General features: G+C 40.0%; 1 protein-coding gene across 1 annotated transcript in view; it reads right to left on the reverse strand.

Moving 5' to 3' along the window:
- Positions 1-22,972, reverse strand: part of LOC139708370 (ribokinase-like) — a 40,792-nt gene that overhangs the window by 14,276 nt on the left and 3,544 nt on the right. The window contains exons 2-6 of the mRNA XM_071620326.1: positions 21,281-21,413; positions 8,666-8,729; positions 3,747-3,809; positions 1,705-1,869; positions 689-780 (exon numbers count right to left, since the gene is read on the reverse strand). Coding sequence (XP_071476427.1) covers positions 689-780; positions 1,705-1,869; positions 3,747-3,809; positions 8,666-8,729; positions 21,281-21,413 — 517 coding nt within the window. The remainder of the gene's footprint in view (positions 1-688; positions 781-1,704; positions 1,870-3,746; positions 3,810-8,665; positions 8,730-21,280; positions 21,414-22,972) is intronic.

Genomic DNA, 22,972 nt, shown 5'->3' on the forward strand with positions numbered 1-22,972 from the left:
CTTTACAAATTCATAACTTGTCAACGCATCGTCCGATTTTCCCCAAACTTTCACTGATGTGTTCTAATAATATTGCTGCATTCACTCATGCCACATGTATATGAAGGTGAACTTGTCCTTTAAGCTGGGTAATCAAATTTGTCATTCTAATGTGGCAGCTGGTTAGTTTGGTTCTTCATACAGAGAAAAAGTTAATCACAAAAATATGAAGCTACCGCCTGCTTCCTTTGACAATATAATCATTCTGCACCTTCCCCTCTATGGAATTTTGGTTTCCTGCTATTGTCATTACTGATGTAACTTTATTTACATTATGACTGGGTGAACAATTACCTCACACACCAGAAAATCTAATGTGAGCTCTGCATATCCCTGTGACTGACAATATATATATATATATATATATATATATATATATATATATATGTATATATGATGAAAATACATGCATATTAATAATAAAATATGGTGTTTGAAGCCTATCATAGTCTGACAAACGAAACAATTTCTGTACTGTCCTCTTTAGAGATCTGGGTCCTGTTTGATGAAGAGTTATAATTAATTAGTTGATTTATATTATAATTCTATAACAGACTGTGTGGTAAGGGAATTTATAAGCAATTATATCTTTTGATAAAACAGGGCCCTGGCCCTTTATTGATTTAAAAAAAAGATAAAGATAATATACCTCACTCTCATTGGGACAGAAAAAATCTGCATTGCTGTAGAATTCATCTCCTAATCCAGCTACACCAGGTGCAGGGTTCAGTATTGTTGTGACTGAAAATGAACCAAACATACAAACAATCACACAATTAAAGAGTTCAGCTTATTCACCTCCCAAAATACAAGTATCTTCATGTTGTGTTTAGTAAAATGAACAACCTCAGCTTTCGAGTTGCACGTTCCTGTTTAACTGCACCTTAATAAACGTATCTTGAATTGAATTGAATTGAATTGAATTGAATTTTTTTATGCATATAGAGTCTGAAATGCACAACATAAACAGCAACATTTTACAACATGACCTTGACCTTTGATCTATAGTACCGGTAAGCTTTTTTGCCTTGAACCTGGTAGGGAACAGTACTTACTTCGCCAAAAAATGAATTTTTACACTGCCTTTGAACACGTATAATACATGTATTTTGGCACCTACAAAGGAAATTTACATATCAGGAATTTACATACACAAACAGTGTTTTAAGAAATCAATCCTACATGAAAACTACAGCATGTGAGACTTAATTAAACTTTTATTGGGATTTTATCACCATTTATCTACTTTATCATGTCTTATCTGAGTTACAGTGTACGCTGAATATATGACTCAGCTTGACAGTCTGCTGCATTTGTTTGCTGCTACGATGCAGCAAAATCCTGCATGGCTGAGCTGTAAATTTTGTGCATAACTCTATAAACATCAAATGGAAGTCCAGAGATGTACATTGTGATTTTGCTGTGGTGAGTGGTCTCATTGTAACATGTCATAGCAACTATGGGCAGAGTTGAAGAATCACACTGGTGGCTTTGATTTTTTGGCACATGAGTTTGGTAGGTTTTGGTACAATCTCTCAGCAACTATTACTAGAAATGGTACTATTTTTTTCCACCAGCAGTGTGAATTCTGTTAAGTGTACAATGTACATTGTACAAGTCAACCAGAGAGAAGGCTTTATTAAATCTTGAAAAAAAAATGCTCACTGCCTTTTGCTTTGGCAGCCTTCAAAGCAGCCAGGGTGGTTTCTGGTCGAATTTCCAGCTGGCACACCAAGACCTTTGCTGACGACATCTTGGATATGGCTTGTTCTACTTCTGTTTCAGTCACCAAGAAGTTGGCTCCACTTACAATTACTATCGAGTTCTGTCCTGGTAAAATAATATTGTCAACATATATGCATATTCACAAATATCTATATACTATATTCAGCTACACACATGCACATATAATAAAAAGGGGGGGGGGGAGTTGTTGGAATGTTTGTGTTTTAGCGCTAAACATTCCATCTCAGAAAACATCATAGAATCTATCATAGAATAAGATATATGTTGAACTTTACAGAATCAAATGTTTGTTGCTCTCTCAACCTCCCAATACTTAGTCTGTAGAAGAAGAAGAAGAAGAAGAAGAAGAAGAAGAAGAAGTCTGAAGTCTGAAGAAGTCCGAAGAAATCTGAAAACAAAATATACTTGATTACCTCCCTCCTTGTTCCTCTCTTTAACATTCAATGTTTAATTATCTCCAAAGCCCCCTCAATCTTTTCTCCATTATTTTGCTGGTCCTATCATCATGGCAGTTTTTAGTGTAATTGCTATCTTTTAGCATAAGGAATAGCAAGAGTTGGTTTAATACCAATTTTCATATCACTTTAAATACTCCTATCATGCATTTGCCATCTTGGATTCATTTTGCCCTTTTCCTAATATCCTGCTGTCTGCTTTCAGCCCAGATTTCAAATCTTTCAAGGGGAAGGCTAGTAACTGATCAGTGGGAATCAGTGGAAATGCTGGGAGATGATTGTTCCAATTCTTATGGGATTCATTTAAGAGTTCATTGTATATCTATTGTTGTGTGAAAATGATTTGCTTCAGAATGGTCTCATATTCAAGTAATGTGCAGTTTAATGCTTCCAGGTTAGCGTCCCTGGTCAGTGACGGAGCATTAATCTGCACATTACTTGAATATGAGACCGTTCTGAAGCAAATCATTTTCACACAACAATAGATATACAATGAACTCTTGAATGAATCCCATAAGGATTGGAACAATCATCTCCCAGCATTTCCACTGATTCCCACTGATCAGTTACTAGCCTTCCCCTTTAACTCAATCATCTATATTCATCATTGATATTTATAAATCTTCCTGCATGCTGTGCAGAAGAGATAATTAATCCCTGTAAAAAATAAAGAAAGAGTACAAACATAAGCTAAGTGATCATACATTGCACATACAATTTAAACACCGTACACTCCCATTCAGACACAAAACACATGTACCAGGTATACAGTACACCCATAGTAATAGTGCACACCACAGTGATGGGGGAACAAAACCTGCCCCACTGGATCTCAGACCAGATGATAATTACCCAATCAGCCAGCACATAATGTATGCATACCAACTGGAAAAAAAAAACACCAAAAAGAATTCTCACTATCGCCAATGACGTAAAAAACTCCAGCACATGCTGAAGAGCTCTGTCACAGGTGCACTGTGGGATTCCTCGGTCCCTTGTTCGCTTCCGGTTGTCTCACGCGAGTCGCAGCTCCCATACGATTCAATGGAGTTCTTTGTCTGCTTTTCCGTTGTTAGCCCTTTTTTTCTTGGCTATAATTCAGCCAAGAGTTGAAAGAGTTGAAAGTGTCTAAGCTTTACTAATTTGCGGTCACTAGAGTCATGGTTCACTACTACAAGGCTTCAATGTGCTGGTCACATGATGGAAAGCGAAGAAATCTTCAACAAAAAATACCTCTTTATAAAAGACAGAGCGTGATGTATGTGCATGTGCAGCCAAAACCGGGGCAAGTTTGTCCCATGAGCTATCCCATAATGCATCTAAAATGCTGCTCTGCGCACGGCACCTACGTATTGGCGATATCCTCAATTAGTTGGATATACTTATCAAGTGTCATGATTTTGGATTCATGAATAAAAGGAATTAGTGTGGAGAAGGCAGTGGTGTAGTGCCCTGTTCTAGGGGTATCATAAAACTTTTGTCTGACAGGATTTGACAAAAACTCACCATTGTCTGCTACAGTTATGGGCGCTACTCCAGTGGCTGAATCATGTGCGACTTTCAAGTGATCTGAAACAAAAATTTAGGAAAATTATTCAAAAAAAGTAGATTTCTACATTTAAAGCAGGATTCTACATTGTGTCATATTTGTTTCTTCCTGAGAGACTGTGTTTATTGTCAGCCTTGAGAGTCTGAGTAGTACATGTACTGTGCAAGCCAAATACAGCAGAAATAGAACTGGATCTAAGCCATGTCCACGTACACTCTCTAGTAGTTGTATTAAACTATCAGAATGCCTATTGTGGAATGCCCATTCTCCAGCTGTGACGATGTAAATCCTGACCATAGTTGCGGCCATTGTGGTTGCCTTCTTGACCACCAGTAACGGCATAGTGCATGCCACAGCAAAGGATCTAGCGCCATGCCACAGATTGCACAACTGGCAAACCTGACATTAACTTACCAGTACTTCACCTTCTTGACAACATAGCACCTATAATCTACTTCATACTGAGCTGCTCAGCACAGTCCCCCACTCCCTCGTCAAGTCTTTGCAGAGCCACAAGATGTCACCACTGAAGTAAGACACCCTTTTCTCCCTTGACTCTGCCTCTGATGCACTGTGCCTCAGGCGAGTCTGTCACATGGATCCATCAGGTTTGCACCACCACAGCTACTGACGACAACATAAGTACCCTTATCATCATCACTGAGTCTGGTCTCCTTTATTCTCGCCATGCCCTCCCTGCTTCCCTTCACTGTTGATGGCGTAGCCCTCTACAAAGACCTCAGAGTCATATCCCCCATCACCAACTCCACATGTGGTGTAGTCAAGGCAATTGCCTTGAACTTTCAAACCCCAACATGCCATCAACCATATCCCTCACCATAATCCTTCCTATTCCAATGCCTCTGTGTGGATTTTCTTTGCTCCATGGTAGTGGTTTATCTTTATTCCAATTGGGCTATCACTGAGAGGCCACTAATGGCACAGAGGAACTCATCAATTGCCCAAGAATGACTCATCAACCAGTGCCTCATATGCACTTTTGTGAATGTTGGGATTCCTGGAGATGATGGAGGCTCTACATTCACAGCTGATGTGCTTTCTGCAGGATTGGAATGCCTGTAACAGTCATTCTTCTGGAGCCATTCCCCACAATGTCTGTCAAGCTTTAGTGGGTGCAAGACAGTCGAGTGCCTCCTGTTGGACAATTATACAGGCCTGAATGGTGGCCTCTACACCGATGCGTTTAAAGGAGCCATGCTCCAAGAATGTAAACTTTGGAAATTTGGTTGTTCATTTTCTGACTCTCTTAGATGGGGTCATTATCGTAAGCAAGTTCTGTTCTGGTTGTTTAGTACATGTACGTGATATCATGTTGGTGGTGTTTCTCAACAGTTTGCCTCGAGACCCCTATCAGTTTTTAGTTTTCTCTGCACATCAAAAATACATTTAATCCTGTTCCTTGCAAAAATCTTGGATTAGCGAGAGGATTCTAATAACTCTTCTGCTGCATTTCCTTTCTTCCTCAGAAATTACGTACATTGTCAGCTTTGTCAGCCTGAGTAACACATCAACAGGCCAGTTTACTAATGATATGCATAATGACGTCACATCCCACGCGACCCTAGTGATTGTAACTATGTCGGGCAAGCGATCAAGCGCGGACACCACATTGTTTTTGCATTCACGTGTGTATTGTCTACGATCGTTACTCAATGCGGATAATCGACAACTTTTGCTTGCTATAATCTTGCTTTGTGATGGCGTCAGCTTCAAGTTCTAACCAAAGTTCGAGCAAGCCATGGAAGGATTGGACAGTTAAGGTATTAATTGAGTATTTGAGGGATAGAGGTGTGAGCACAAGCGGTTACAACAAGGAAAAACTCATCAAACTTGCAACTGCCGTAGCCGATTTGGATTTGCCCATCGATCCCGACCTCTCCCAGGCGGCAGACACCGGCCGGTCACTGCAGGAGAAGCTCGCTCAGGTAGGCTGCTCGTTCTCCGATCCTATACCAAGCTTGCTGGGTTTACATCCTTGATTCTTGATTCTTGATGGAGTAATCCCTATAGCAGCTGCAAGCACAGCTAGACTGGGATGGGTTGGTGCAGTGGCAGTATGTGATGGTGCACGTGATGATATCAGTATATGTACAATTAAAACGTGATACATGTGCAAGTAAAAGATGCTCTTGAATTACAGCATCCTGTCACCAATGGGAGGCTTCATCCTTCGGATGGCTGGAAGGGCAGCCTCTTGGAAAGCAGCCAGGGTTTGTGCTGTTACTGCTTGATGTGGTAGACAGTTCCATATACGGATGGCTCGAGGATAGAAAGAAAACTTGTAGGAATCTATGGTGGCCACAGGTACTGTAAGCTTGAGGCTGTGGTCGTTTCTGCTGATGTATGGGGCTGGTGCTATGAAAGCTGGGAAGGAGATATTTACAAGTTGCTGCCGTATTTTGAAGAACATTGTGGATTGTGCAAGGAGGCGACGTGTGTGCAAAGGATCCCATCTAAGCTGTCTCACGAGACTCGAAGATGATGTAGTCGTTCGGTAGTCCCGGGTTACAAAACGTGCAGCTGCTCTCTGGATTCGTTCAAGGTTTTCAACACACTGTGATGTGTAGGGATTCCAAGCTTCTGGACTGTATTCAAGTTTGGGGAGAACCAGGGCTTTGTATGCATTTTCTTTTACAGTCTTTGGACATGGTGCAAGAGTCCTGCGAAGCAGGCCAAGAGTTTTGCTGGCATTGCTGGCCTTTTCCTGGCAGTGTTCATTCTATCGGAGGTCTTTGGTGACTGTAATTCCCAGGTATTTGTAGCTGTCAACTCTAGGGATGGATTCATTGCATAGTGTGTAGTTGTACATGTTGGGTCTACGCTTTCTTGTAATGGTGAGCACTGCACATTTCTTCACATTGAATGACATAAGCCAGACTTTGGACCAGGTGGATAAGACCTCAAGATCACGTTGAAGGGAGATGTTGTCATCTTCTGAGTGGATGTCCCTATAGATAACATCCTCCTTGCAACATCCAACTTTAAGAGTATTCCATTCCAGATTTTGAACTCTTTGACGTGTTCAACTACCTGATCATCAAACGGACTGACTATGACCGGAAAAAGCTTAAGGGATACAAGTCATTTGAGGACTACCGTCTTTTTGTGGATGGGAATGTTTCAAGCCTGAAGTTCAATGAGGTTTTGGACACGAGCCCTGTTTGTGTTTTCCTTGGTGAGGTTAGGCCGACGCAAAAGGACCGGACATACCTCAACAAAACCAATGTACCATCAGACCTGGGTCGTGATGAATAAGTCAACGGGGGAAATAAATGTTGCCTACTGCGAATGTCAGGGAGGTTGGGTCTATCATTGTTTCTGTTTTTAGGTCTACGTCTACATCTACTCTAGATCTCTAGTCTATCTAGGTTAGGACCCAAACTGTTATTGTTAATAGAAAATCGGGTCAAAATCGTCATTCTATTTCATGAAGTCTAATCAGTCTGAGTCTTACTTTAAAAAATCCTTTGAAACATACCGGTATCGATTATGAGAGATTCATTGTCTACACGCCCCCCCCCAAAAAAAAAAAAAAGTTCTGAGAAGTTTAGAGTTTACAATCAATCATAATGCTTAAAATCATTGAAGTATGAAGTGAGGCGGTCATACTGTTGCATGTTCCGTAGCAGTAGTGTTTTCCACCCATTTTCAGAAACTACTGAAGACAAAATCGAAACCAAAATTCAACAAAATCGAAACTATAGGCCAAATTGCATTTGATCACAGCAGAATTCTCCCTCATCTACAGTTGGGAATTGATTTAGAGCCACATGAAATGCCAGGAGGTAAAGTCGAAGTTGATGCATCGCACACATGTACACAACATACACGTAAGTCTACATGTGGGGACGTGTCGGGGACGGCTGCAGCAGCCGACGTTGCCAGCTCGTATCCTTTGTTTGCCCGAGGTTGCGGCCGTGTGCAAAATTAAAGATCTGTGCATATTAGTAAACCGGCCTACTGGATTATCAGCTGAAATCAATATACTTGGTTGTATATAGCACTTGATCACTGATCTGCATTAACTCAACACCCTAGATAGGGGGTGTCTATGCAGTGATATCTGTGTTTATGGATACTCTTTTATTTACTCATTCCTTCTGCAGTTCTCTGAGATTCTTCAAGGCCCCAAAACAAGATTTTTTTTTTTTCCACAACGACAAAGAATCAACAGGTTGGCAATCTGCCTGTGCATATCCAGTTAAGCAGTATATGTACATCTTCTTTTCACGGTCAACTTGCATGTGCCTTCGAGCGATGGGAAATATAGATCGAATGTGAGATCATGATAAAAGCATACTGTGCTGATGGACTCGTAAACTCTGTTCTTATACAGGTACGCTATAAAGACACCCTAAATGGGGTCAGCAAAAGTCAAAATCTCATGAGCTCAGCCTCAATTGCCACAGACATCTTCATATCAATTCTTTAGCAAATCAAGTGCACTTCTACACATGTATTTTAGAAAAGAAAAATTAGACTAGAATACATGTAGTTTTCATACAGAAAAAGAACAGATATTACGCTAAAATAGCAACAACTCTCATCTTTTAATTAAAGTCATTTTGTCAAAACACAAATAAGTCATAACACAATTAAACATGAGTTAAGACCCGAATGTAGACACTCCTGTCTACATTTTGGGAACCTTGTATATCCAGGTTCCCACATGAACAGGTCCACTATTCATGTGTATAAGGCCATTTCAAGAAAAAATGCACCTAGGAAAATATTGAGTCAGACATGCATGCATCACACTATACTTAAGTTCACATACAATACGGCAAGTTTTAGCAACACACGTGAACCAATACAGAATCAAAGATGAAGATCAAGCCTTCATGGTTACACTTACCCGTGATTACTGCATTATCCTTGAAGTTTTGTAATGTATCTCTGCCAAATGAGTCATCCCCAACCTCAGACACAGCATAAGAAACAGCATGAAATATTTTTCAATTCAAATTCAGGTTAAAAATCAAAATGATTTGCACATCACTCAAAGTGGTACTTTGCATATCATCATCATTGATTTAAGAAACATAACAGTGGATTATCACGAAATATAAACCCTATCAGTAACTAAAAAAAAGATAAGCAGACAGATGTGAATGGTGCTTGATTGTAAACAAATGTAATGTACAGGCAAATTTCTCAACCTCATAGTTATTCCACTTTCAACAAACAGTTATAATACAGCATGCTTATAAAATCAGGATCAAACCTAATTACTCAGTTCAGCAAAATGTTTTCTGGGAGTGATTATTAGTACTCAAGAGCACTTTCTGGTATTTTTTTTTTCCATCTTACCAGGATGTTTTGTTTTTTTTTTTTAATCCAAAACCAGATGGTACATTGATATTAATCCTGTGGTCATCTTCCAGTCACTGCTTAGAAACACAACGTTCAGACATTTATAGTGCTTTTCCTTCTTTATTTGTTGATAATATCTACACAATGCCATTTGAGACCAATTATTGTAAAGTGAGTAATATCAATGGCATGAAATTCTTGCAAATTGGAGCTAATGACCTATTTTGCAGTGCAGTTGTGTGAATTGCCACAGGCATCCAATGCATTATGGTGTAGACAAGAACTTTTGTATGCATTTTAATTTCACAAATCTTGGCTCTTGCAAATTTCACAAAATCAAAATGCACGCACAAATTTCTGGTTCTACAGTATAGGCCTACAAGCTGAAGAGCAAACACTTCGATTCAAAACCAATATTGTATGAAATGACAACACTAAAGGCAAATTATTAAGTTTCCAAAGACACAGAAATAGTAATCATATGTATCTGTTCATAATCTTTGATTTTAGTGCACAAGTAATTCTTTGAAAGGGTTATTTACATGCTGGGCACATGATCTCCAAAATATCTGAATTTTTGTAGAAAATCACACATATGAAATTATATCTGGTAACCTTGATAGTTTCAAATCGATCATTTACTATATAGCATTTTGACAAAATTCTGGAAATGGTAGCATTTAACAGTTTGAAGTACCTGCTGTACATTTTTCAAATGTTCTCAAAAGCAAGTGAATTCACCGCCATTATTGAAATAAAACTGGTTCTCAAAACATCTTTTCCAAAATGAATTACCTCTGGTAAATAGAAACATTTCAATAGATGGTACTCTGCGCAGATGTATTCTGTGCAGATGTGCACTGCACAGATGTACTCCGTATGTCTGGAGAAAAAATAAATGCAACTTTTCTCACATTTACTCAGTTCATCGTCACAAGTCCAATACTCATGAGTCATAGGCCCACAAGCTTGACATTAGGCAAAGTTCCACGAGTCCAACACTATGCAAACGAGGCCCACGAGTCCAACACTCATGACATCACAGAGCTTAATGTACGCAGTGTCGGTATTGGGGCCTATTTGCCAAGTGTTGGACTTGTGGACCTTCTTTGCCTACTGTCAGACTTTATTTGCCTAGTGTCAAGCTCATGGGCAGTCCAACTTGTGGGCTCTACGACTCATGGACCTTTCTTCAATGCCAAGTTTGTGGGCTTTATGACTCATGGGTGTTGGTCTTGTGGAATGACCCCATCTCATCTAATCAGGCTCCCGCTACAAGCCAGTGCCCCTGGTTTTCACTCGTGTGCAAACCCATACGGTACCTGACTGCACACACTTATTTCAAAAAAGAGAGATAAGGGAAAGGCAGCTCTACATACTGAGCATTTTTGAGTGGGAAGGCAACCCCAGCAAAACCAGCAAAAATTCATCAGTCCCACCAATTCTCGGTATCGCCAATACCTAGGTGCCATACGGCAAGCAGCGTTTCAGATGCATTATGGGATAGCTCAGGGGACAAAGTTGCATCTAGTTATGGCTGCAAATGCATTCAGGTCATGTTCCGTCTTAATCCAGGGATATTTTTGTTGAAGATTTCTTTGCTTTCCATCATGTGACCATCACACTGAAGCTTCACAGTAGCAAATCATGACTCTAGTGAACGCAATTCAGTAAAATTTAGAAGTTTTAAACTCTTTTTAGCTTTAGTCTGAAAGAAGAAAAAAAAAAGCAGTGCTCAACAAAAGAAAAGCAGACGAAAACTGGGTTGAATTGCAAGAGAACTGAGAAACACGTAAGACAACAGGAAGCGACAATGCTCCCGAGGAATCCCACAGTGCATTTGTGATATGGCTCTTCAGCATGCTCAGAAGTTTTGTACACATTGGTGATACCGAGAATTGCTTTCTACTCCAACAAGGCCATAGCAATATTAACACATCAAACAATTAGAATTTCATTGCACCTTATAGGCAGAGTTCCTGCCTAAGGGCTTTCTGATATATTTGGTTGTTTACTGCCTTATTCCAAATTTGAAACCTTCAGAATACAATTGCATGTCACAGCAAATTTACAGGTTATTCAAAATCTAATTAGCAACTACATCATTAACAGGGTGCCATGAATAATAACACTGCAGCCAACAGCGCGGGTGGCCATGAAGGCTTGGTGACACAAATCACAAATATCACACACACACACACACACACAAACATTAAAAAAACAAACAATAACTAAACTGAAGCTAATCATTGGTATTAAAGGACAAGTTCACCTTCATGGACATGTGGATTGAGTAAATGCAGCAATATTAGTAGAACACATCAGCGAGAGTTTGAGGAAAATCGAATAATCCATTCAAAAGTGATGAATTTTTGAAGTTTCTGCTCAGTCACTGCTGGATGAGAAGAGTACTACAGCTTGTGATGTCACACATGTACAATGATGATATAAAGAAAATAAAAGAAAATTCACCATATCTTTACTTTTCTCGCATAATAAAACACTTGACTTCCCTCTTTCAGAAGGCAGGTGGAATGATATTACCCTTAACGTACACAAGTGACAAGTCGAGGAAATGTACATATAAAGAAAATTCAACATATTTTTACTTTTCTCACATAATAAAAGAACACTGACCTCCCTCTTTCAGAAGGCAGGTGGTATAATATTACTCTTAACATACATCAGTGACAATTCGAGGAAATGTAAACTTTTTTCAAGAAGTAAAATTTTTGAAATAATCTTTATATTTTCTTTATATTGTTATATGCATGTGACATCATACACTGTAGTAGTCTTCTCATCCAGTAGTGACTGCGCAGATACTTTAAAAATTCATAATTTTTGGACGGATTGTCCAATTCTCCCCAAACTTTCACTAATAAATGTGTTCTCGTAATATTGCTGCATTCACTCAATCCACATGTATGAAGGTGGACCTGCCCTTTAAATGCCTTTCATTTTAATACAATCATGCATGCAAACACCACTCTTCCATTGTAAGTAGGATAGTTTAGCTCTGAAGCCCTGCACTCTTTCACACAGGAGTATATGAGCAAAAACTTCATGGAATTTAGTTTTTGACAGTAATGATCCACCTGTCATTTTATGACTTGTTTTTCTCTGCTGCACAGGATACTGACAGATGCTCCATATTTCCAAAAATATAGGTACTGGCCTGATTTTATTGTCAGCTTCAGCGCATCTAAAAATGCCACTGAAAGTTAAAATACACTTGCAATGAATTTTTTGAAACTTATCACTATCTGTGTTATATCAATCCTCAACTTTCTTGCTTTTTCTTCTTCACGTTCTTTCATTCTCTTCTTTTTCAGCACTCCTTTTTGATTAAAAAAGAAATTGTCTGACTCCTTTTTAAACAGTTTTTAAGCATAAAAAAAGTAAAAGGAAACGAGAAAGAAGAGTGGGCGAGAAATACTATGAGAGGAACAAAAGATGCAGGAAAAAAGTGAAAACAGAAGAAAAGGAAGTTAGCAAACACAGGAGACCAAAGTAAATATGAAGAACAAATTGATGATGATAATACAGAAATGATGAAGAAAATAAGGGCAGCAAATAAAACATAACATCAAGTCACACAAAGATGCACAAAGAAAGGAAGAAATATAAATGACTGATCTAGTACTCTCCAGACTTCGGACAATTCACTTTCCAGGAACTGCAGTTGGAGCTACTGCACAGTTGGAACAACAATGGGCATTCTCAAGGGAAAACTTGAATATTGACAAAAGATTCCCACATATTTCACAACCTAATTCCATCATTTTTATAATCCAGAAAAATACTGTGAGAATACACTTTTTTTTTCTCAGACTTTCAGTCCCTACAGACACAGGTAGGAGATGTATGGTTTGCATTAGATAATTGAATTAGTCCTTCAAAAAAGATGCTTCCTACACCTGTCTGCATGCAATTTACTTTTATATCGTAACAATTTATTATGTCATGCACTTAGTTCTGCAGTCTTTATCAGCACTTGAATGAATGATACTTCTTTATTGGCAATTTCTCTTTGAACATCTATCTGAATTACTGAGTAAAGGGAGCAAGCTACTGAATGTGACATTCAATTAACAAAGACTGATAATGAACAACAGAAGATTACAAAACAAGAGACCCAGCAGGTCCAGTGCTAACTGTTGTAATAGTGGACCAGATTCAATGATGAACAGAGGACATAGTTGTTTAACGATAAAATGAACAACTTTAATCCACTATCACAAACTAGCGTCATGTAATGACTGCTACTCTGACCGTATCACTCAAATATAGAATACATGGAATATGCGTACACTTGTGATAAATGTAGTGCGGTCACATAACACAACATCCCCCTCCTTCTGAAAAGATACAATGACGAATATTTTTAAACTGCACTTGTACATATGGAAACATTCACATTGATCTTCCAAGTATTATAAATGTGAATCTCTGACACAAAATGCTGAAAAATGGAGGAAGCTTGTTTGAGATTTGCATATATACCGGTACGTTGAATTATAATCAGGCAGGCAAATGAAATCTATTCTTCTTGAAACAGCCGGTCTCATAAATGCAATATACTCAGTACAAGAAACTCTTTTTTTTTATATCAGTATAAGTTTTACATTTCTCATATAGAATTAAACTGAACAAATCTCGACATATCTGGTATCGAAAGATAAGACGAATAAAACGATAACGTATTCAAACTTATTGTCACAAAATGCATGTAGTTTAACACCAGCATATTTACAAATAATTTCACGTATATCTTCGTGACATCTTTGATAATATAAGACAGAAATAATTATATTCATACGGAATGTATATATAGTATATGTAATAAAAACAGAATGATTTAGCATTTGAGTTTGTACTCAGATTATCATCAACACAGGAAATAATTTATATATGCTTGTATGTTTGTTGTTTTTTTTAACATTCAGTTGAGATTAACTTTTGTATGTGAAATTAGTGAACAGCTACATCATAGTTTCAATACACAAATGTGATTAACAGTAATACACAGATATAGCATGCAACAAACATTTTGATAAATGTAGCATATGTCGTAGTTGTTATGGTTCCTGACTTAAATTTCAAATATTGTCTTGTGAAATACAATGATGTGTATCACTTGGTTACACAAATGTGCTGTAAATAAATCTACACTAAACATAATGAATGAATATACTATTTACACTGACAATGCTGCTAGTTTATCTTCCAGCATTGCATTACTCTTGGTACCGCGATGGGGGTCTGACTTCACGTCCATATCGCGTTATGTACCGGGTAGAGACTGATTTCCTATCAGATTGTCTTTGTCTTCTGTCCGGATGTTGTCTCCTTTCCTCACTCCTGTCGTCGTCTTCGAAGTGAACCCGTTTTGGAACTATTGGCTTCGTTCCGGTTGGCATCTCTCTCAGGTGAGATCTATTTCTCCTCAAGATGCTACCGTTGGGAGTTGCTACTTCGTAGGATCTTGGTTCCTGACGTACTTTGCTCACTTCGGCAGGAAGCCAAGTGTTGTCTTTGGGATTCAGAACTCTCACTTTCTGTCCAACGTGCAGAGGTGGTAAATCCCTACCTCCATGCAAGTCGTGATTGTGTTTCATGTTCTCCTGTCTCTGAAACAACAAATCAGGCGTAGACGATTGTTTGGTCAAGTGGTGACTTGGAAGTGTTGTCCTGATTGGTCTTCCAAAGAGTAATTCAGCAGGTGATGGTAGGTTGGAGTCGATTGGTGTGGCACGAAAATGTAGTAGTGCTGTCTGGATGTCTTGTCCAGTTCTGGTACACTTGGTCATGATTCCTTTCACAGTTTGTACCATGCGTTCAGCGAGTCCGTTGGATCTTGGATATCGCGGAGACGATGTAATGTGATCAATTGACCATTTCTCACACATCTCTTGGAATGGTCTTCCAACGAATTGTGGACCATTGTCTGATATCAGAGTTGCTGGTGGTCCGAAAAGACTGAAGATACCACTCAGTATGTTTGCGACTGCCGCACTGGATGTATCCTTCAACTTGCGAACGATTGGATACTTTGAATGGTAGTCGGTCACTAACAGGTATTCTTCCTTGTTGAAAGTAAACAAGTCAGTTCCAAGCTTCGTCCACGGCGAAGTTGGTATGTCGTGAGGTTGCAAGGGTTCTCTTTGTTGCTTGACCTGATTTTCTTGGCAGGCGTAGCAATTCTTTGAGATTTGCTCAATGTCTTTATTGATGTTCGGCCAATACACGGTTTCCCTTGCTAGTCTGCGGGTACGTTCAATACCTTGATGACCCTGATGAAGTTGATTCAGGATGTCTTGTCTGAGGTCTGTGGGAATGATGACTTGATTGCCTTTGAAAAGTACACCATCTGATACTCCGATTTCATCGCGGTATGGCCAAAATGTTCTGACCTCTCTAGGTATTTCCTTGATTGTGTCTGGCCAACCATTCGTGACGATTTGCCACAGAGCTCGCAAGGTAGGATCTCTCGACGTCTCTTGTTGCAGCTCATTTCTCTTCTTTTGTCCAAAGAAGATAAGGTCAATCTGTGATATGTCGATTTCCTCACAGATCTCTTCCACATTGACATCAAGGGGAACGTCTTGATTCTTGCTTGGATTAGGCATTCTGCTCAAAACATCTGATATGATCATCGATTTGCCTGGCTTGTACTTGACATCATAGTCATAGCCTTGAATTTTGATGAGAAGTCTCTGCAAACGTGGTGGCGCACATCTCAGTGGCTTTCTGGTGATCATCTCTAAGGGTTTGTGATCAGTTTGGACAGTGAACTGGTTTCCGAACAGGTATGTGTGGAAACGTTGTATTCCAAACACGAGGGCTAGCGTTTCTCTCTCTATGTTGGAGTAGTTAGCTTGTGACGATGAGAGAGACTTTGAAGCAAATGCGACAGGTTTGCCTTCTTGCATCAAACAAGCTCCTAGGCCTTTTGATGATGCGTCGACTTCTAGGATCGTTGTCTTCCTTGGATCATAGTACTGCAAACAAGATTCTGCAGAGATCGCTTTCTTGAGTTCGTTGAAGGCATGTTGATGATCGTCTTGCCATGTGAATGGCACATCTCGCTTCAGTAGTTCACGTAAGGGTGATGCCTTTTCAGAGAAGTTGGCGATGTGTGGAGCGAGATAGTTAAGAAGACCAAGGCACTTCTGTAGATCTTCTTTGTCTTGAGGTGTTGGCATGGCATGAATGTCTTCAATCTTCTGTGGATCAGGGCGGATGCCATCTCTGGTATATACAGAGCCGAAGAAGTTGATGCTGTAAGTTTTGATGATACACTTCTTACTGTTGAAGACAAGTCCTTCTCTTTGGGCAACTTCCATCAGTCTGTGGAGGTTTTTGTCATGCTCTGCCTCGGTACGTCCAACAACTGCAATATCATCAGCGATACAGATGCATCCATCTACTTGACCAACGATACGGTCCATGTGTTGCTGGAACAAGTCTTGGCTGACAGAAAGTCCGAAAGGTAGGCGTGTGTAGCAGTATCTGCCAAATGGAGTACGAAAAGTTGTCAGCTCCTGGGATTCTTTGGATAGGTGAACAGACCAATATCCGGATTTCGCGTCGAGCTTAGAGAAATACTTTGCTCCGGAGAAAGCTGGGTTGACCTCTTCAAGAGTTGGAATCTTGTGGGGACATCGTTTGAGATTCTGGTTTAATCTCCTGGGATCTAGGCATACTCTCAAGGATCCATCCTTCTTGAGAACTGTAGTAATCGAACTACACCAGTCGGTGTGCTGGTCAATTTGTCTGATGATGCCTTGCTTCTCCATTGAGTCAAGCTCAGACTTCAGTTTGTCTTTGATGTGGACGCTGCACTTTCTTGGAGCATCAATGGTGGGGACAGCTCCTTCTTTGACATGTAGTGTTGCTTCTCCACGAAAGTTACCAATACGATCAAACTGGTCCGGATAGAGCACTTGCAGGTCCTTGACAGATTTCAACGGAGACGGTCTGTTAGTTGGACTACGACTCTGAGGGTGCATCTCATGGATTGTTACCACGTGTAACTCACTGCACATAGGTAGTCCAATTATCACTGGTCCTGAGACATCGACCACGTAGAAAAGTTGATCTCTCCACTCGGAGTCTTTGTACTTGCACGTGATCTGAAGGGTGCCCAAACAATGTATCGGGGAACCGTTGTATGCGGTAAGACGTGCTGAAGTCGGGTGTACAACTGCTTGCCACCTGCTTCCATACATGGCCTTGATTGTCCGTAGAGGGAGTGTATTTCCACTCGCTCCGGTATCGACCTTTGCATGTAAGATGTGTTGTCCACGTTTGCTGGGACAGATAATTCCAATCTTCACGAATGCTTCTTTCTGATGCACAGAATCGATAGATGCATCTAGGTCGTTTCCCAGTACGATAGTGTTAAATTCCTCAAAATCTTCCTGGGTTTCTCCTTTTGGCTCTTTGGAGAATTCGGCTACATTTTGTTTGGTTGGCTGCCTGGTGGGTGTCTTCTGTCTTCGTGGTGAAAAACTGCGGTTACCACCTTGGCGTCCTCTGCTTGGACTTCGTCCTCGAAGCACTTTTCCGTGTTTTGTCTTTCTGCAGCATTTAGCCCAGTGTCCTTTGGAACCACATGCTTTGCAAATGTCTCTGTAGGCTGGACACTTTCGTGGTGGATGATTCAAATTACAGTTACCACACTTCTTGCGTCTATCTTGGTTATGTGATAGAGCATCTACGTTGCTTGCGGAGGAGTCGATCGAACGAAGACACTGTTTGCCTACGGCTATGGCTTCGTATTTCCTGCCTTCATCAAGGAGGTTTGCTATCTTGTAGCCTTTGGGTTGGTCTAGAAGATCTTTCTGGAACGCCTCGATAGGTGTAGACGCAATGACTAGCTCTGTCACGCGTTCTGAGAGCTCATTTTCGGTAAAGTCACACTCTTTGGCTTTACTCCGGCATCTATTTACAAATTCGTCGATAGTTTCATTTGCGTGTTGACGATATCGCATCAGTTCCAGTCTGTGGATGCGAAAATTTAGCTTGACTTTCAGCTGACCTTCAAGAGTAGACCACAACATTGCAGGTTTTTCTTGATCCTCACTGGATAAACCGGATGCGTTAATTCTACGCAAACCTTCATTTCCTACTGCAATTTTGATTTTGATTGCTTGCTTCTTTGGGTCTTGGACATCGTTGTCTTGGAAGCATAACTCCATGCGTTGTTTGAATAACTTGAATTCTTCCGGCACATCAGCACTATTCCAATTCATTTCTGGATACTTTGCCATCGTGCGTTTTGATTTAGATTGAGTTGGAGATACAAATGATACAATGCTTGATATCAACGTCACACTGTGCAAACTTATACGGCTGAATGGTTACAGATATAGTTTACAAAGTAAACAAATCAAGAATAGTTTGCAAACACAGAAATATGTGACACAAAGTCACTACTGATATACATGTATCAATAATATACACTCTCCAAAATACATCGAAACATGTCTAGATGTCAATATTACCACAGTAATACACAGATGCATATGAATATGTCAAAACATTCATGTACACAAATAACGAATGTATGTAATTGTCCACACGCAAGTGTTCAAATGTCTGAGATAGTTTACTGAATTGTACTCATTCTCATCTCTTTTATCTGGTTGCATGGATTCAACTCTCAGTCTGGATCGTGCCGTGTCTTGATTGTCCGTCCTCGCTACGTTGTAGCTTGCAGGGTAGATGAACTGCGATAACGGGAAACTGCGTATGCTCTGTCAGAAATATCCTTCCGCTGAGTGATGGTCCAGTAGAAGCAATGATGTCGCAATACACGTTGCTATGCCGATAAGATAAACACATTTCTGGCCAGTCCAGGATAATACGCGTCTATCTGCGTCTTCTATTGTTATGTCAACAATGGATGTCAATGGATACGGTGCGCTCAGGTAATGCGAACTTGGTCTATTGTTACGTCAACAATGGAAGTCCTTGGATGAAACGCTCGGGTATTGCGCGTACTTGGATACGGTGCGCGTCGATAATGCTTGTTTACAGAACTGCAACTGTCCAATGTGGCGAATGTCAGTGATACGTGCGACGAAAATATTCTGACAACATTTTGTACGAGCTACACAGCTATATCTAACGATGTAGAAACGAATATAGAATGCTCTGCAAAGCGTTCATCAATCCGATGATATGTATTCGTATCGTTATTCGTTGATGAGCAGCATGGATGATAAAATAATCGGTTTATTCACGCACAGTGTTACTCACAAGACGAGTCGTTCAGCTAGTCCATGCACGTATCTGCAGTAGACGTAGACGTGTTGTGCGCAGTGTCCTCTTGGGCGGTTTCAGCACAAGTCACTCATGATGAATTTCCCTAAGAAAACTTTAGTTCCGTGCTGTTTTGGCATAAATCCGTGTCTGCACCGCTGCCACCATGTTGTAATAGTGGACCAGATTCAATGATGAACAGAGGACATAGTTGTTTAACGATAAAATGAACAACTTTAATCCACTATCACAAACTAGCGTCATGTAATGACTGCTACTCTGACCGTATCACTCAAATATAGAATACATGGAATATGCGTACACTTGTGATAAATGTAGTGCGGTCACATAACACAACACTAACCTCTGATGAATCGCAAGTTCATCTTCCACACATTCTTGCAGAGTATTAGCTTTCATAGCAAATTTGGGGGATTGTGTCCATTTGTATATTTCTTCAAACTAGTGACAATCATTGCCAAGTTTGAAGAAAATCTGACAATGCATTTCCAAATAGACAAATTTTGTCCCAGCCCCAGGGAAAGGCATTGCTTGGATCTGAAAGAAAATCCCCAAAATGAAGAAAAAAATAAAAAATAAATAAATAAAATAAAACATTTAAAAAAAGAATAAAAGTGCAATCACGAATGTATTTACTGATACACAGCACTTGATAATTTCTGGTTCTAATGACAAATATTTAAAAAAAAAAGATTCTCTAATCATGGTGTTTTGGTGTGACCTGGGTCCCACAAGTGCTCATGGTGTCTGTTTGATGAAATAATGATTTACAATTACACCTGCCCAGTTTGGTGAAAATTTGACAATATTTTTTACAAGATGATGAACGTGCAAGAAATTGCACCCTAATATGGTACTGGCACCAAGGGTGCCACCTCTGGATCTGCCACAGACAAGCTTGGAAATACACTCACTAAAATTTGGGTGCTCTGGTGGAGGGCATGGCACCCATCTGTTCAATTTCTATCACCCTGGTGAAAACACCTGTCAAGTTTGCCGACAAATTTGACAATGTCCTTTCAAGACAATGAAAATGTGAATATTGGCCTCTTCTTTGTCCCACCCCCCCCCCCCCAACTGGACCACATGAGCACCCCTCAATTTGACATGAACAAACTTGAAACAGCATAAACAAACATACTTACTTTGATATAGCATTTTAGCTCTATCTTTTTGGTTTTATAGATGTATCTTGTTTTGATTTGATTAATTTATGTAAGATTCTCTAATATAAAGGTTATGGACCCCCTGGGGAATATAGTAACCATTTGTACAAAACATATTCTGTCATCTCAGCAATGGATGCCTGCTAAGTTTGGTTAAAATTCAACCATGCATTATGAGGAAGATGACAATTTGACAAGATGGCCTTTAAACTGCTACCCCCCACGCCTTTACATATCATATATACACACACATTCAGGACCTCGAGAAGGACACCCCTGGATTTGGCATGAACAAACTTGAAACCACAGTCAACAATGGGCTTGATATTTTTAACATTAACTTACCTGTGTCACATGTGGTTCTAGTGAAGATTTGTAAAGATCCCTCGATTTCAGGGATTTGGGGCCCACTGGGGGCCCCAGGGGAGCTTTGTGCCAATTTGAACAAATTGAGATCCTACCACCCTAAGGGAAGCCAAGTTTAGTGAAAATGTGTTGTGGGGTGTTCTAAAAGAAAAATGGTACAAATTGAATGGGGGGGGGGGGGGGGGACAAAAAAGAAATTGCACACAATGCCAGATGCCAGAACAAGGCATGCCAGGACAGCTAGCGAATGGAGTGTGTCGATTCTGCTCCGACCAGCTCCGATTGGAGGAGGAGGAGGAGAAGAGGGAAGGCATCCCTGGGTTTGGACTCACCTTGCCAACCATTGCCGTCCTGGCTCCTAGGCGCGCAGCCATCACACACTGATTTGCCCCTTTGCCTCCAAACCCAGTACTGAATCTATGGCCATGGATGGTTTCTCCTGCCCTCGGAAACTGTGATACATAGCTGCACAATGGATAGAGACAGAAAGAAATATTCAAAGTAAAGATAGAATGATGGAGATACATAGATAGGTAGAGAGAAAGATATATAAATAGATATATGAGAGATAGAGAGAAAGATAATGAGAGAGAGAGAGAGAGAGAGAGAGAGAGAGAGAAAAGTCTATCTTATACAAATTCCAGTTTTTTGAGACATGTTCTGACAAACAACTTGTCCAGAGTATAAAATACATACATATGTAACACTAGGGTGGTTGCAACCTTTGAATGTTTTGCACACTACTTGTCGCTTTCAGGAAAATGGATCTATTTACATTATTGTTATTTTCTTCCTTCACATCTTTGCCTACTTCAATAATTTCCACAAGGAGTGGCTGGGCAATTCACTTGCTCTCGGTGGGGTGGATATGATACAAATTTTCCCCGAGATACCAACGCCAAAACACAATGTCAGAAAGCATGCTGGAAAAACATGCTTGCCAGAGGCAAAAGTCCTTTAATTTCATGTCCAACAACCTCTATTTTCTGCTTGGATGCTAATCGAAAAAGAAAAATTGTGTAGAAGCATTGGATCTGGGATGTGTTTGAAGTATAAACACAGAAACATTCCATCGAGAATGTCTGCATGCAAACATTTTTGTGCAAAGATGATGCTGACCTGGTGATAGCAGATAGCAGATTGTGGGTATGAGAATAGTGCATATATGTGTATGCTTTTGTGTGTGATCACAATGCCCCCCCCCCCCCCAAAAAAAAAAAAAAAATGGTTATAAATGCAACTTGTATGACTTGGCAGTCACACTTTGTTTTGAAAACTAGTGCAAGGGTACATACAGTCTGTAGAGGTATACATTTAATGTCCAGTGGAATTATGCGCTCATTATTGGGATGAACGTTGCAAATACAAATCAGCTAATAATCTGGATCAAACTATTCTTGCAGACTGTTACCTATTGACAGAAGAACAAGGCAAACTGAAGAGGCTGGGGAGGGAGGGGGCTTCAGGAGGCATGGTATCCCTTTGAATTCTATCACACTTGCAAAAATACCACATTTGTAGAAAATACTGACCATGCATTTTTAATAAGAGGATCAAAGTGTAAATTCCCAGATCACTTTACGTCATTACAGCTAAACCCATGCTTAAGCGGTAGAATCCAGGCTGCCTGCACAAGCAGCGCTAGCTTCACATCTCTCAAACGTGGTAGTCTACCGCCAAAAGCGGTAGAGTTGGCAAACACTGAATCAATCTACACAGGAATAGACCATGTGGGATATGACACCAACAGCCATTATCAGACATCGAGAGGGATTATACCCAGTAGCAATTCACCGGAATGGTCACTCAATCATCATGCAAGTGTCAAGTATGAATATCAAAATGTATATGTGTCAAAATGCCTTGCCATTAAGGCATCAAACCCTGCTGCAAGAACATGTGCAGGCAATATTGATCTATACAACCCATCTCATTTTTACCTAAACATGTACACCACAAACTCCACCATTACTGATGAGCTTTTAATAATCAATCACTTTCAAGGTCAATCAAATAATACGACT

This window comes from Diadema antillarum, unplaced genomic scaffold (assembly GCF_040938485.1).
Source record: "Diadema antillarum isolate AM-2024a unplaced genomic scaffold, OU_Dant_1.0 scf00000036, whole genome shotgun sequence".
Classification (NCBI taxonomy): Eukaryota; Metazoa; Echinodermata; class Echinoidea; order Diadematoida; family Diadematidae; genus Diadema; species Diadema antillarum.